The sequence below is a fragment of the Chiloscyllium plagiosum genome, chromosome 7 (assembly GCF_004010195.1).
Source record: "Chiloscyllium plagiosum isolate BGI_BamShark_2017 chromosome 7, ASM401019v2, whole genome shotgun sequence".
Taxonomy (NCBI): Eukaryota; Metazoa; Chordata; class Chondrichthyes; order Orectolobiformes; family Hemiscylliidae; genus Chiloscyllium; species Chiloscyllium plagiosum.
The window spans coordinates 81970065-81983419 of record NC_057716.1 but is presented as its reverse complement, the minus strand read 5'-3'; the positions used below and the strand labels follow the sequence as shown (position 1 = coordinate 81983419).

General features: G+C 39.5%; 1 protein-coding gene across 3 annotated transcripts in view; it reads left to right on the top strand.

Annotated features, from left to right (window-relative positions):
- The window catches only part of LOC122551730 (zinc finger E-box-binding homeobox 2-like), a 113267-nt gene that overhangs the window by 55493 nt on the left and 44419 nt on the right, over positions 1-13355 (top strand). For 2 of the 3 annotated variants that reach the window (XM_043694099.1, XM_043694101.1), the window contains one exon: positions 9742-9999. In XM_043694099.1, coding sequence (XP_043550034.1) covers positions 9742-9999 — 258 coding nt within the window. Of the gene's footprint in view, positions 1-5465; positions 5515-9741; positions 10000-13355 lie in introns of those variants that run through there. The other variant, XM_043694100.1, reaches the window with a different exon arrangement.

Below are 13355 nucleotides of genomic sequence, written 5' to 3'. Positions count from 1 at the left end.
GCTGCAGAACATCTGCTGAGAGATTTGCATATTAATTAACCCATATTAACTCTAATTATTCTGGGAAATTATCAAATAAATTGAATTTTCTAATTTTAACCTTTCTTTTGCTTGATGCGTGTTAAAGCTGATAGGATGTGGTTGCTGGCTCACCTGTGTGACAAGCAACGAGTTTTTTTTCCCTGCTCTTTGGACCTGAGGGAGGCCTGCAGAGCTTTTGTGTGTGTGTGTGTTTTGGCGTCCTTGCTTGATAGGGGCCCAGTGCAATTGTCGTGAGATAGAACATGTGTGGATGTGTGCACAGATGGCTGACTATTACAGGGTGAGGAAAGGTGGTACCTCAGAACAGTTGAGCAAACCTTGCTTTGCTAGCCTGTTGCTTGAGATTGAACAAATAATGGGACTTTAATTCAATTAAAGTCCAGCTTCAGTTGCTGCCTCCTGACAGAAATTGTTGAACTTCTCCCTTCTCATTGTTCCATTTACACATCACTGAATTTCCTGCTTTTGTGCTTGTTTTCCCTGCCACAAAGCAGGCCTCGTAATGTATCAAGCGTCTGCTTCTGTGCCTTTCACTTCTGTCACTTCTTGCCCAGTTTGGTGGGTCGTTAGGTGAGCCTGATATAGTCAGCTGCATCTTTGTCACTTTAACAGTGCACAACGCCCCTTGGAAACCTAACAGACAATGACCTCATTTCCAATTTGCAAATGCGCACACCTCCCCTTTGAGCCATTCAGGTGATTAACATACTTCCAAATCTCTCCCTTTTTGAAAGCTCGACAAATTGCTTCCATCCAATGAGGTGAGTGACCATTTACATGCCCTGCAACTGATGGACTAGAAAGCAACACACCGCCCATTAGCTGTGCCAGACAGAGAAGGCTCTTGTTAATTCCCAGCACCAGAACTAAATATGATTCTCAACTGAGAGGATTACAAGGCATTTGAGTAGAGGCTGCCCCAACCAGAAGTGAACTTTGGATTTAAAAAAATACTGTTTTGCTGCTGATGGAAGGTGTTTGTTTCAGGCCTATCGTTGCATGGGATCATAAAGGCTTCTTTTCAGTATGACATTTCCTTGCAAATCAAGCTGTCATTTCTTCAGTTAAAGGTACGGTCTGATTTTAGTCACCCTCTGTATGAGCAATTTTGTAAAGGAAGTTTCAGTGAAAGTTGAGATTCACTGAGGAAAAGGCTGAGGGCGAATCTGGCTGAGTGACTTTCATTACTGTTGTTCTTGGATGTAATGTTTTATGCCTTAGTGGAAACAAAGGAGCTCTGAAGAGCTAGCTGGACTATAAATCATTATTAGTATTCTGCATTTGATTGATAATTTATTGAAACGGCTTTTCAGAGAGTTTTGCTGGTCAGCTTTAAGCGGTTTTACAACTGATACATTTTTTAGAAAGTGATCTTTCGTTCCAATGCTGCCTGATGCCATTTGCATGCACATTAATCAACATTAAGCCCAGGATTAACTGAGGTCTTGAAATGTAGATGATTCAATGGTTCAGGTACTGTTCCCTTTGGGAGCATAAAGCATGGTGCTGAGTGCAAGTGAAGGCAACTGAGAGCTACACAGGAGAATAGGAATACTTAGAAAAAAGTATGACAGGCTTTGATGTAAAAACTTCAATCTGTTCTTTTAGTATTTAGTAAAGAAAGAATATTTTGAGGATATGCTTTTATCATAATTTAATGTTGCTGGTTTTTCTGGTGGAAGAATTTTTGCATAGGCTGTAATGGCAGGAGGATTAACACTTTGAAGAAGATGAGACCTTTACAACATTTTGTTTTTACTTTTCTTCCATTTTGACCCTTGTTAAATTTATTTAAACTCCATTCAATCGTAGACAATTGAATCAGCTGCCAGCTCTATTTACAAGCCTGCAATTAATGTGTTATCTTCACACTTGATGCCCCCATGCCATCTAATTTGCTTGATCACAAATCAGGAAACAGTTTGGCACAATGACGTCTTTGCTGACTGTGAACGTCATTGTATTGGCTGCTGAATTTACTCACCTTGTGGCTCAGCCAGGGTGTCATTTGTACACCACCTTTATTCAAAAGCCCTAGGCCATTTTGAAGGTATGCATTTTACCAAAATGGTTCTCTGTGTTATGCAAGTTTTCGAAATACTTTGGCAAGGTGCATTATAGTTACTTAGATATTGTGGCAGTATAATAGCAGCGATATATGAATATCTAACTCACCAAGGGTGAGTTATCTGAGTTATCAAACTGAGTTATCTGTCATTCACACTGTCTTAGCTTTATTGGTAACCTTTGGGAGCACTAACCTCAGCTAATAGTCAGAGCAACAGGTCATATTGAAACGTTTCAGGCCTCAATTTCTAGTTTGTTCTAGCTTGTCATAGCTCTCAAACCTTGTTACTTCAAAAATCCATCTACCTCCTCTCAAAAGACTTTCAGTGATCTAGCCTCCACAAATATCTGGGGTACAGAATTCCAGACATTCACTACCCTCTGAAAGAAGAAATTCCTTGTGTATTTTTTTTTAAACCAATGTCCCATTATTCTGTAACTATGTCTGAGATTTTGAGATTTCCCCCACTCATGTAAACAGCTTCTCAAAATCTACCCTGTCAAGTCCACTCAAAATCTAATGTGTTTCAGTAAGATCACCCCTTGTTCATCTGAACTCTGATAGGCCTAACCTGTTAAACTGAAATCAGCCTAGAGAATTTCTTTTGAATTGCCTCCAATGCCAGTTCATCCTTTCTTGAATAGGAGGACCAAAACAGAACACAGTACTTCAGGAAAAGCCTCACCAATATCTCACCAATATCCTGTACAGTCAGAATAGAGCTTCCCTATTTTTAAACCACAATCCCTTAGCAACAAAGGCCAAAATTTGATTTGTCTTCTTAATTACTTGTTGTACCCATGTGCCAACTCTTGTGTGTTTCATACACAAGGTCAGCCATGCCTCTTTATACTGTACTTTTTGGAGTCTCTCTCCATTTAAATAGGATCCTGACTTTTGAATTTTCCAACAAAAATGCATAGCCTCACGCTTTCCTACATTAAGCTCCATCTGTCAAGTTTTTGCTTGCTCACACAACTTATTTATATCCCCTTGCAGACTTCGTATTCCTCATCACAACATGCCCTCCCACCTATTTTTGTATCATCATAAAATTTGAATATATTACATTCTTCCCTTCTCCAGCTCATTGATATAGATAATAAATTATTTAGGTCCTAAAACTGATACTGTTGGTACTACAGTAATTACGTCATTTCAACCTGAAAAAAGGCCTACAAATCACCATGTCTGTCTCCTGTTAACCAATCCTCAAACCATTACCACAGTACTGTGAGCTCCTTTCTTGTGAAATAACTTATTTATGTGCCACTTTATTGAATGCCATCTAGAAATTCAAATGCACCACATCTACCAGTTCCCCCTTATCAAGTCTCCTTGTTATATTCTCAAAGAATTATTGTAAATTTGTCAAAAATAATTTCCCTTTTAAAAGCCATGTTAACTCTGATTGCATTAAACCTTTCTAAATGTCCTACTATTTCTTCTATCACAATGGACTCTTGTATTTTTCCAATGACAGATGTTAGGCTAACTGCCATATTGTTTTCATTATCATAGAATTCCAACAGTGTGGAAATAGGCCATTTGGCCCATCAAATCCACACTGACCCTCCAAAGGCCATCTCACCCGGACTCATCGCTCTACTCTATCTCTATAACCATTTATTTCCCCTGGCTAATCCACCTAACTTGCACATTCCTGGACGTTATGGGCAATTTAGCATGGCCAGTTCACCTAAACTGTACACCTTTGGACTGTGGGAGGATCCAGAACACCTGGAGAAAATCCACACAGACATGGGGAGAATATGCAACCTCCATACAGTCAGTCACCTAAGGCTGGAATTGAACCTGGGTCCTTAGTGCTGTGAGCCAGAAGTGCTAACCACTGAACCACTGTGCTGCCTCTGCTTTCCACTTCCTGTTTCCCTTTCTTCATGAATCGAGTGCCACTTCAGCAGTCTTCAATCTGTTGCGATCCTCCTCAAATTCTGAGAGTTCTGGAATATTTCAACAATACCTTCACTGTCTCTATCGCTACTTCCTTTTAAAACTCTTGGATGCAGGCCATCAGGTCCTCGCGACTTGTCTACCTTTATTCCCATTAGTTTTTCAAGTACTTTGTTCCTTGTGATAAAAACTGTTAAAAGATCTTTCCTCTTGTTAGCATCTTGCTTATCTGATAACTTTGGGAGTTTTACAATCTCCTCAATCGTGAAGAACAATGCAAAATATTAGTTTAAATTATCTGCCTTTTCCTGAGCACCGATTAGGAAAGTGTTGGAGGGAGGAGGTTGGGGCTAAATTAATCAATGTAATGCCAGCTGAAATCCTCACTGATGAATAAGTTAACAGAAAGGATGCAATTTTAAGTATATTCTGCCAATAAGCAAATTTTATGAACTATCCAAATGCAGTTTACTGATTCACTCCCAAAAATTGCATTTATTGTGCATGCATCCCAGGCTCAAAACCTAAGGGTACTTCAGAGTCATCATGAGAGTACTTTTCCCTCAGTTACTAAACGTTTCAGAGAACACAACAGGAAAGCTAAAAGCAGTGTACATTTCATTGATGATTATAGCTGGTAAATACCAAAGAATGTGGTTATCTGGAAAGGGATGGTGAGGTGAGGAGATTAGGATGCAATTGTGACATATCCATTCACTTCTTCTGTCTTGTGTGTAAATGCAGAAGTAAAAAAAATAAACAAATTTTTAAACTTGCGCTTTTTTGTTCACCAAGCTTTGTCATAATTGGATCAATATTTGAGAGGAAGTATAGAAGGATAGATCTGGTTAGATGAAATAGGTGGGAGAGAGGAAGCACATATGGAGTGTAACCACCGTCATAGACCAATTGGGTTGTACAGCCTGTTTCTGTTCTGTACATTCTGTGTTGTACTAAGATAAGGAGGACTTCAGATCTAACATTCAGGACCTTTTCACCAAAGCAGCAAATGAGTGTATAACATCTGTACAAGACTATGAGTTTTGTGTGAAGTAAAGAGAAAAATGATGTTCCAAATCTCTTTTTGTTTGCAGAGGGCGAAGTGTTGTGTGTCATTTCTGCAATAATGATGATATCAATTGCTGGTGATGCAATGCCACGTTGAATATGAGTTGCACATTTGCAAACAAATGAAAATTAGTTTATTAAACAACAGTGTTGTGCAGGCATATTACTCTTAAAAACTTAAATTTCAGTATCTTGACCCAAAATTTTATAGAAGTAGCTCTGAAACTATCATATATGCATAAAAAAACTATTTTGAGGTGGCATTGGCTGCTTTATCAAGCCAGCCTTCTGCAAAAGCAGCAAGTTTTTTTTTGAACAACTTTACTGAAACCATTTAGTTAGTGTAGGTGTCTGGCCGGCTGAGTTTGAATTTCTGAAGTTGAGAAACATGTTTCAGGAACATTGCAGCCTTAAAGTGCACAGTAAGTCTGTTCCCATTGAAACATTTTATCTTATCATATTGTACGGTTTAGAAAGTGAAAAACAAATACAGGACAAAAGCACAGCAACCTTCAAAAATATATTTACTTTGTTTTATTTCATATAAATCATACGTCAGAGATCAGAGCGGAAGGAGTGGTTCAGACAAACATTTTCTTGCCTTTAAGAGCATCTCTGTTGTGTATTAAAATGAGAAAACAAAATAATTGACATTGTTAATACACCATTGTTGTAGTGTATACTGAGCTAAAATCATACTTATGTATTTACATACTTTTATTTTAGTGTGATGTAAGAACAGATTTTATTTTTTAATTCTTCTGCCAGAGAAGAACTAGAGCTTACTTGTGTGCCAATTTTTTAAAAACCTACTGATTTTATTCTTTTTTCTAACGTAAAGTTGATAAAGATAGTTTGACCTTTGTCTGATTGTAACCTATAATCTTGCTATTTTAATTTTCCTGAAATATATTAATACATATTGTGTTTTAACCTAGATCAATAGAATATCAGCTTTAATACTTGTCACCATAAACTTATTAACAGTTAAAAATTTGAAAAAGTTTGAATTGCTGGTTTCACTGCCCTCCTTTACAGTCAAACATTCTGACCAGAAATCTGTTTCAATATTAGTATTTAAATGATGGATATTGGTAAATATAACACTCCATGCCAGCAGGAATTGCATAGGTTAGATTATTAAGCTGTCTCTTTGAGTACAAAGGAAAACCATTTAGACTACTGCAAGTCCAGATAAGTATGACTTGACAAAAGTGACCAGAAGACAAGGTGACCATGAAAGAAATCCCTCCATGAATTTCTGGTGAAATATTTGCATTTTCATTGGGGTCCATCACAGCTATTCACTTGGTAGGCATTTCACATTGTCCAGAGACTAATAAGGGCCATTGTTTATTCTAAACCAGCAACTGGACATCTCTCTCTCTCTCTCTCTCTGTGAGTGTTTACAAAATAACTCTGAAGAATTCTTCAGGCACCCACTTCTTTGTAGGTTGAAGTAATACCCTGTGCTGGTGCCAATTTGCAGCTTGATGACTAAAGCCTCTGTGGTGGCCCTTGGGTAAATGTGGAGGAGCCAGATGTAAAAATGGCCCACTTTGGATCAGAGACAGTCAATACTTTAACAAAGTCATAATAGCGACTGAGGAAGGCCAGCTAGGATTTGCTTTTACCAGAGAGAAATAAAAAGGAGGATTAAAATCTCGGCTATTTTGAAATTTGAAAATGAGCCCAATACTTATCTATAGTTATTTTAGCTGAAATGTAGATATTTCTGTCAATTAAGGGAAACTGGTTTTAGTTTTCAACATTTCTAGGCAGATCACTTCCCATTTATGTAAACTGCTTTATTTGAAATTCTGGTGGTTTACAAAAGTTATTAAACAAATAGCCTTCAGGTTATATACACCAGAAATGAATCGAATGCCAAACTGCTTTCTGCTTTTTTGTAAAAAAAGAATAATTTCGGTATCATTTGTACTTGCCTGGATAGGGTGCAGAGCTTATCAGTGCAATAAAATGCAAATGTTCAATGAAGCACTGTTGTTGCATCTTTCCCACAGTCTTAGTGAGTAAGTGACTGAGTCACGGTCGCTGGTGCTGGGGTTTGAGCTTGTTGCTCTGGGGAGAGATTCTTGTTAGGACTGAAATTGGTATTTATGATAAGAATAATATTTACTGTCATGCAGATTTTACAGGTTGGGAAAGTATTGTTACCCTTTGAGGGTGATATGTGTTCTGCTGCTGCCCCTACTCTGAGACATGACTTCATTGCTTATTGAGCTTGTGCTGATATTTGTGAGTGTAGTAGCTCGTGATTAATCATTTATCTTCTTTTCTCTAAAATATTTGAATCACACTGCACCCGGAATGTTCACGTGTTATTCACAGAGAATGCTGTGGACACGCAAAAGACCTTAAAAGGCATGTTTTTTATGGAATAAAAAGCCTTTTAATGCTTGTCCAGCCTTAGATAATTTTATTCACTCCTTCAAGACCTCTCTTTATTTCTCTTGCACCCAGAGACCAGTTTTTAGGGGCTGGGTTGGTAGCTTCCCAGGACTCAGACCTTTTGTTGTAGCCTGAGACAAATATATCCAGTGAAGCCTTGAACCCTTGAGCAATAAAGAATCTTCGGCACGTTGCTAAGAAATGGTTAAACTACCGTTGCAAAGGAAGGGCACAGCCAATTGTGCCAAGGTATATCTGGACCACACAGCTAGAGTGAAGACGAATATTCCCTTTTTAAAAAAAAATCATTTATTTTCAAAGGGCATTACCCAGCCTGAACTTGCCTAAACCCTTGTGGTCACACCTCTTTGAAAAGGTTTTGTTTCACCCGTCAATTGGTATTCAAACCAGGTCAGCATTTCTGTTTGCCCAACTTCGCTGTCGTTTTCATTTTAATTTGCACCTGTTGTGCAGTTGTTGGGAAGGCAAGTGCAGGCCCGCGGATTATACAAAGATCATATTATGAGTAGATATGCGCAATGTAATCTTTTTGTCGTGGCTAACATTTATATATAATATATATACATAAGAAACTATTTTTGTTACACTTCTTAACAAACTAATAAGCAGCAGAACTTCCAGAAGCAGGAAAGGAAGCAGACATGAAGGCTTGGAAAGCAAGAATTGTAAATAGAAATGATTGCAATGTTTCACAAATTCATGCGAAGGGACTTGTAAACCTGGTACAAGCACAATACTATTCCTGCCACTCCTGTATAATCTGATAGCTGGCGAGAGCCATTTGAGATAGTTCAATTGATAAAACTTCCGGATTTATTTATTAAGAACACAGGAATCAAAATGAATCAAAATGAATCTGAAACTGTTTGAGGTTTAGCTGGAGATGTTTTTCTTCCTTCCTCTCCCCATGATGCTAGAGTCCATATTACTGAGCTGTTCGTGTGTATGTGTGGGTGGAACTGAATGCCTTCGTCCATGGTGAGTTAGGTGACGGAGGGGGCCATTAAATCGTATGTGAGAGAGTTGTGGGTGCATCCCTGCCACCTTCTTGCTTCCACCAAAGCTTGTGCGTGGTCTTCCTGCCCTGCTGAGGCCTGTGAGCAGACCATTAATGTCCACCTAAATGCTTCATTCTACTCATGCTGGTATTGAAAATATAACAGGTCAGAATTCACTATGATGGAGGCCTGAATGGCATACCTGTTGAAGTTGCCTGTAGGCTTCCGGGAAAGAGTCCCTCATTCAGAGACACTCAATATTTGCCAGAAGAACCTGGCAATGAGAAGGTGGGGATGATGCTGCTGAGACTACCCTTCTACTATTGCTGCCAACTCACTCTCCATCTTCCCTGCAACCCCCACCCCACAAACTCCTCTGGTATCACTTGCCTATGGCTTGAGTTCCTTGGTGACCTGGGGCTTGAGTGGGTGCACTACCAGCAGCTGCCACTTATTCCCTGGTGATGCTGCTGAACAGTGAAGAGCGTCTCTCAGTGGGCAGGTTTCTACCCTTGGGGTATTCGATCCTGGGGCAGACCCATCTCTGCCTAGATTAGCATTTAATGTACCAACCCTTCCTAAAAAGTGCACCATGTCCCTAGCATCTAGATTGAATTCTACGTGTGTATTTGTGTGTGTCTGTCTGTTTGTTTTTCTTGATAGCTGGGTTAAACAGATTTTGGCAGTGTTGTGTCTGTGTATGTGTAACTGATGGTATGTTTCTCTAGCTAAACTAATGTCCCTGTGTTTATTACTCTAATCTTTCTTGTCTAGTGGTAAAGTGGACAATTTATGTACTACCATGCCTGCTGAATGACTAGGAAGACAAGCTAATGCAGAAGCAGCCACCTTCAATTCAGTTCAAAGAACTTATTTATAAACTGTCTATTTTAAGGAATACTGGTGCAAGTGCATCAGGTCTGTGCTGCAAAATAGACTGGCTTAATTTGGTTCTTGAGCTATTCTGACATATGATGCATGTTTTGAAGCTTATTTGGCATAGTTTGCACGTGTTCTGAAAATTTCAAAAGTGGACTGCCAGTTACGATGTCTGAAGTAAAGAAATTAATTTGAACAGTGAGATTGGACTAGATTTGGAAAGCACAGGAACAGTACAGCTTTCTGGCCACTTGACCTTCAGTTCTTCACTTCAGAAAAACAATGTTTTCACGTACATTTTTGTAACTCTATAATTCTTCTAATTCCTTTCTTTTTTAGTTTTGAACTATGAGAATGTAGTGGATACGGGTTCAGAAACAGATGACGAAGACAAGCTTCACATTGCAGAAGATGACAGTATTATTAATGCCCTGGACAGAGATTCCAGTCCAGTGACTATGCCCAACCACGATTCTTCCCCACATGGAAACCAAGTACTGTTGCCAAGGGAGGACGAGGAAAGTGAAAAGAGGGACTGTGGCACAGAACGCACCTGGCATAGCAGGGAGACACTGCCAGTCTCACTAGATAGTACTGGTAAGTCTGATTTCTGAAGTGTTTATTGGATCTTCACCCTGGAAATATTAAAGTACATAAGGTTTTCCATGCACAAAATTCTTACTTCTAATTTATCTAATAGAACCTGCTGATTAGACAGAGGAATATGCTACAGATGTTTTACATTCTAAATATTACGCATTATGCCATGATTCAACCTTTGTTTAATATATAGTTTGGTGGTACCTTTCAAAAGCCAAATGTATCTCTATAATCCAGAGGTCAGACTCATAAAAGTGCTCTGCTGTCAGTTTTATGAATCTTGTACTTACCTGATGTGTTGAGTTTAATTAAAGAATAACATTGGGGAGTAGTGCAGATGCAGTTATTGTTGTTTAATTAAAGCAAAACAACATTACTTTACCATCTTGTTTAACACTGAGTTCTGGTTTCTGTGAAGTGATATGAAAAACTCTTTAGCTACTAATTCCTGCCAAGTGAAGATCTACAAATGAGAGGTGCAGAGTGGAGGTCAGTGCCACCTCCACTTAAGACTTGCTTAAACAAAAATCTTAAACAAACTTCAATTCCATCCTGTGATGTTGAGATCAACATACTTTAATATCAAATGTTAAAAGAACACAATTTAGTTTATTAAATACCTGCAGTTTTGCAATCATGGAATGTCATACTCATGATCCTACTGTGGGGGAGAGTCATCTAATGTGAAATGTAGAGTAATAAATTCTCTTAGAATTTACTTGAAATTCACTTAATTTGTTGGTCCATTTATTTGCTGAATGCTGAATTTGAAGCTCCAGTACCTCATCAAAGCATTCAAATAACAGTTTTTTTAGTGAGTTTGCCATATACAGTATAGAAAACAAGTATAAGAATGCAAGAAAACAAATCCAGACTCTTAAGAGCCTTTGAAGCAGCCTTACCCTTTTACAGATCAAACAGCTGCAAAGAATTATTATTAAATTGAATTATTTTTCTTTGTTTCTGTTGTTCTGTTTTGGCTTTTTAAATTGGGAAATATAGATGACGTTTGCAAGGGTGCCATCCGGAGCAATCGCTGAGACTTAGTGCAAGACCAAAGTCAGTGAGAATGAACACACACATTGTAGCACCTTATGTTGATAACTATCTGTTACTTACATTTCCTTACACTCTGATTCTACAAATCCTCCTGAGCTTCAGTTGGTATCATCAAGGTTCAGTGGTAAAATTGGTGTTTAAGAAAAAAGATTGTTTTTACAGGCTGTGGCCAGAGATAATACATCTTTAAGAAGTATTCAAAGACTGGCTTGGGAATACATTTGCTTAAGAGTGTACATATAAACGAGATTACTTAGCCAGTGTTTCAAAACTTGCTGGGAAGTCCTTAGCCTAAAATATAAGTTCTCTATGCCACAATAGCAGGTTTGATGGTTGGGGCACATCAAGTGGGCAGTCTGTCAGCCATCTGTCTGCTCATGTTCCCACCACAGTTTTGCCAGTGGTAGTGTTTTCTTGCCAATGGAATAATTGAGGTCCTTGAATGGGCAGTTAGTGCCCTCTGATTAAGAAGCTGCTGGATTTGACCAGAGGTAGGAGAGTCCCAAGGTAAGCAGCCAGCCCTCTAGATTTCCCTGTTCTGTCTGCTGTGCAAGGGAATCCCTCCTTAATGAAGAGCCATGCATAGGGGAGGCCGTGGCCTTGTGGTATTGTCACTGGTCTATTAATTCAGGGACCCAGGTAATGTTCTAGGGACCTGGGTTTGAATCCTGCCATGACAGATGGTGAATTCAATAAAAAAATAAATCTGGAATTAAGAGTCGACAGATGACAATTGTTGATTGTTAAAAAATCCCATCTGGTTCACTAATGTCCTTTAGGGAAGGAAACTGATGTCCTTACCTGGTCTGGCCTACATGTGACTCCAGACTTATAGCAATGTGGTTGAGTCTTAACTGCCCTCTGAGCATTAAGGTTGGGCAATAAATACCCGCCTAGGCTGCAATTCCTTCATCCCATGAATGAATAAAATGTAGTGTATTGCTGTCCTGTCCTTTCTATAGTTTTCTCAAAACCTAGGCCTTCATACCCTCTGTCTTGGGCTTGGCTCAAGCTCAAAACATTTACAGAGTTGATCAAGTATGGCACGGTGGCTCAGTGGTTAGTACTGCTGCCTCACAGCGCCAGGGACCCGGGTTCAATTCCCACCTCAGGCAACTGTCTGTGTGGAGTTTGCACATTCTCCCCATGTCTGCGTGGGTTTCCTCTGGGTGCTCTAGTTTCCTCCCACAGTCCAAAGATGTGCAAGTCAGGTGAATTGGCCATGCTAAATTGTCCGTAGTGTTAGATGTGTTTAGTCAGGGGTAAATGTAAGGGAATGGGTCTGGGTGGGTTGCTGTTTGGAGGGTCGGTGTGGACTTGTTGTGCCGAAGGGCCTATTTCCACACTGTAGGGAATCTAATCTAAATGCCTCTTCAGGCCCTGGGTGCAGTACCACCTGTAGCTACCACTAGTAATGGTGCGACTGGTACTAGAGAGCTGTAGGTCTCTAATTGTCTGGCAGCTCTGTGAAGTGGAACCTCCTATCCTGAAAGGCAGAAATCATGTCTTTGACTTGCTGTTTTTCTGCTTGGCAGGTTTGCCCTGACATTTTTCGATCTTTCTCTTGACTATCTTTCTCTCTACCTCTGCACTCTCTCTCTATACTTTGCACTTTCTCTGTCCTCTTCCATTTCCCTCCTTCCACTACAGGTTGACAGGATGGTGGAGTGGCGGAGTGTTGAGAGAAACCAGGGATTAGACCAGAGGATCCGCGTGTGTGTGTATGTGTGTGTTGTGTCATGTCATGTCATCATGTCATGCTGGGTTGACTGAGATAACTGTCTATGGGGTTTCAGGCTGAGGAGCATACATTTGGGAAAAAAACATAAACATAATAAGTGAATGCAAACCTTGCATCTTGGAAGTGATGTGCCATGCAAAATCCTGACTCCATAAATAACAAGACTCAGTACTTTAAAAACACTGTACATCCAACATGGTGATAGTCATAGCTATGTGATATCAATCACCATGATTAGATAGCATTCCCTACTACCAACAATTTGGGTGTTACTATTGACCAGAAATTCAACTGGAGTTGCCATATAAACACAGCGTCTACAAGAGCAGATCAGAGGCTAGGAATACTGCAACAAGTAACTCATCTCCTGATCCCCACATTATTTGTCCAAAATCTGCAAGGCACAAGTCAGGAGTGTGTGCAACACTCCCACTTGCCTGGATGAATGCAGCTTCAACAACACTCATGAAGCTTAACACCATCCAGAACAAAGCAGCCTATTTTATTGGCACCACATCTAGAATTAACAACTTGAATCACCAAGACCACCATC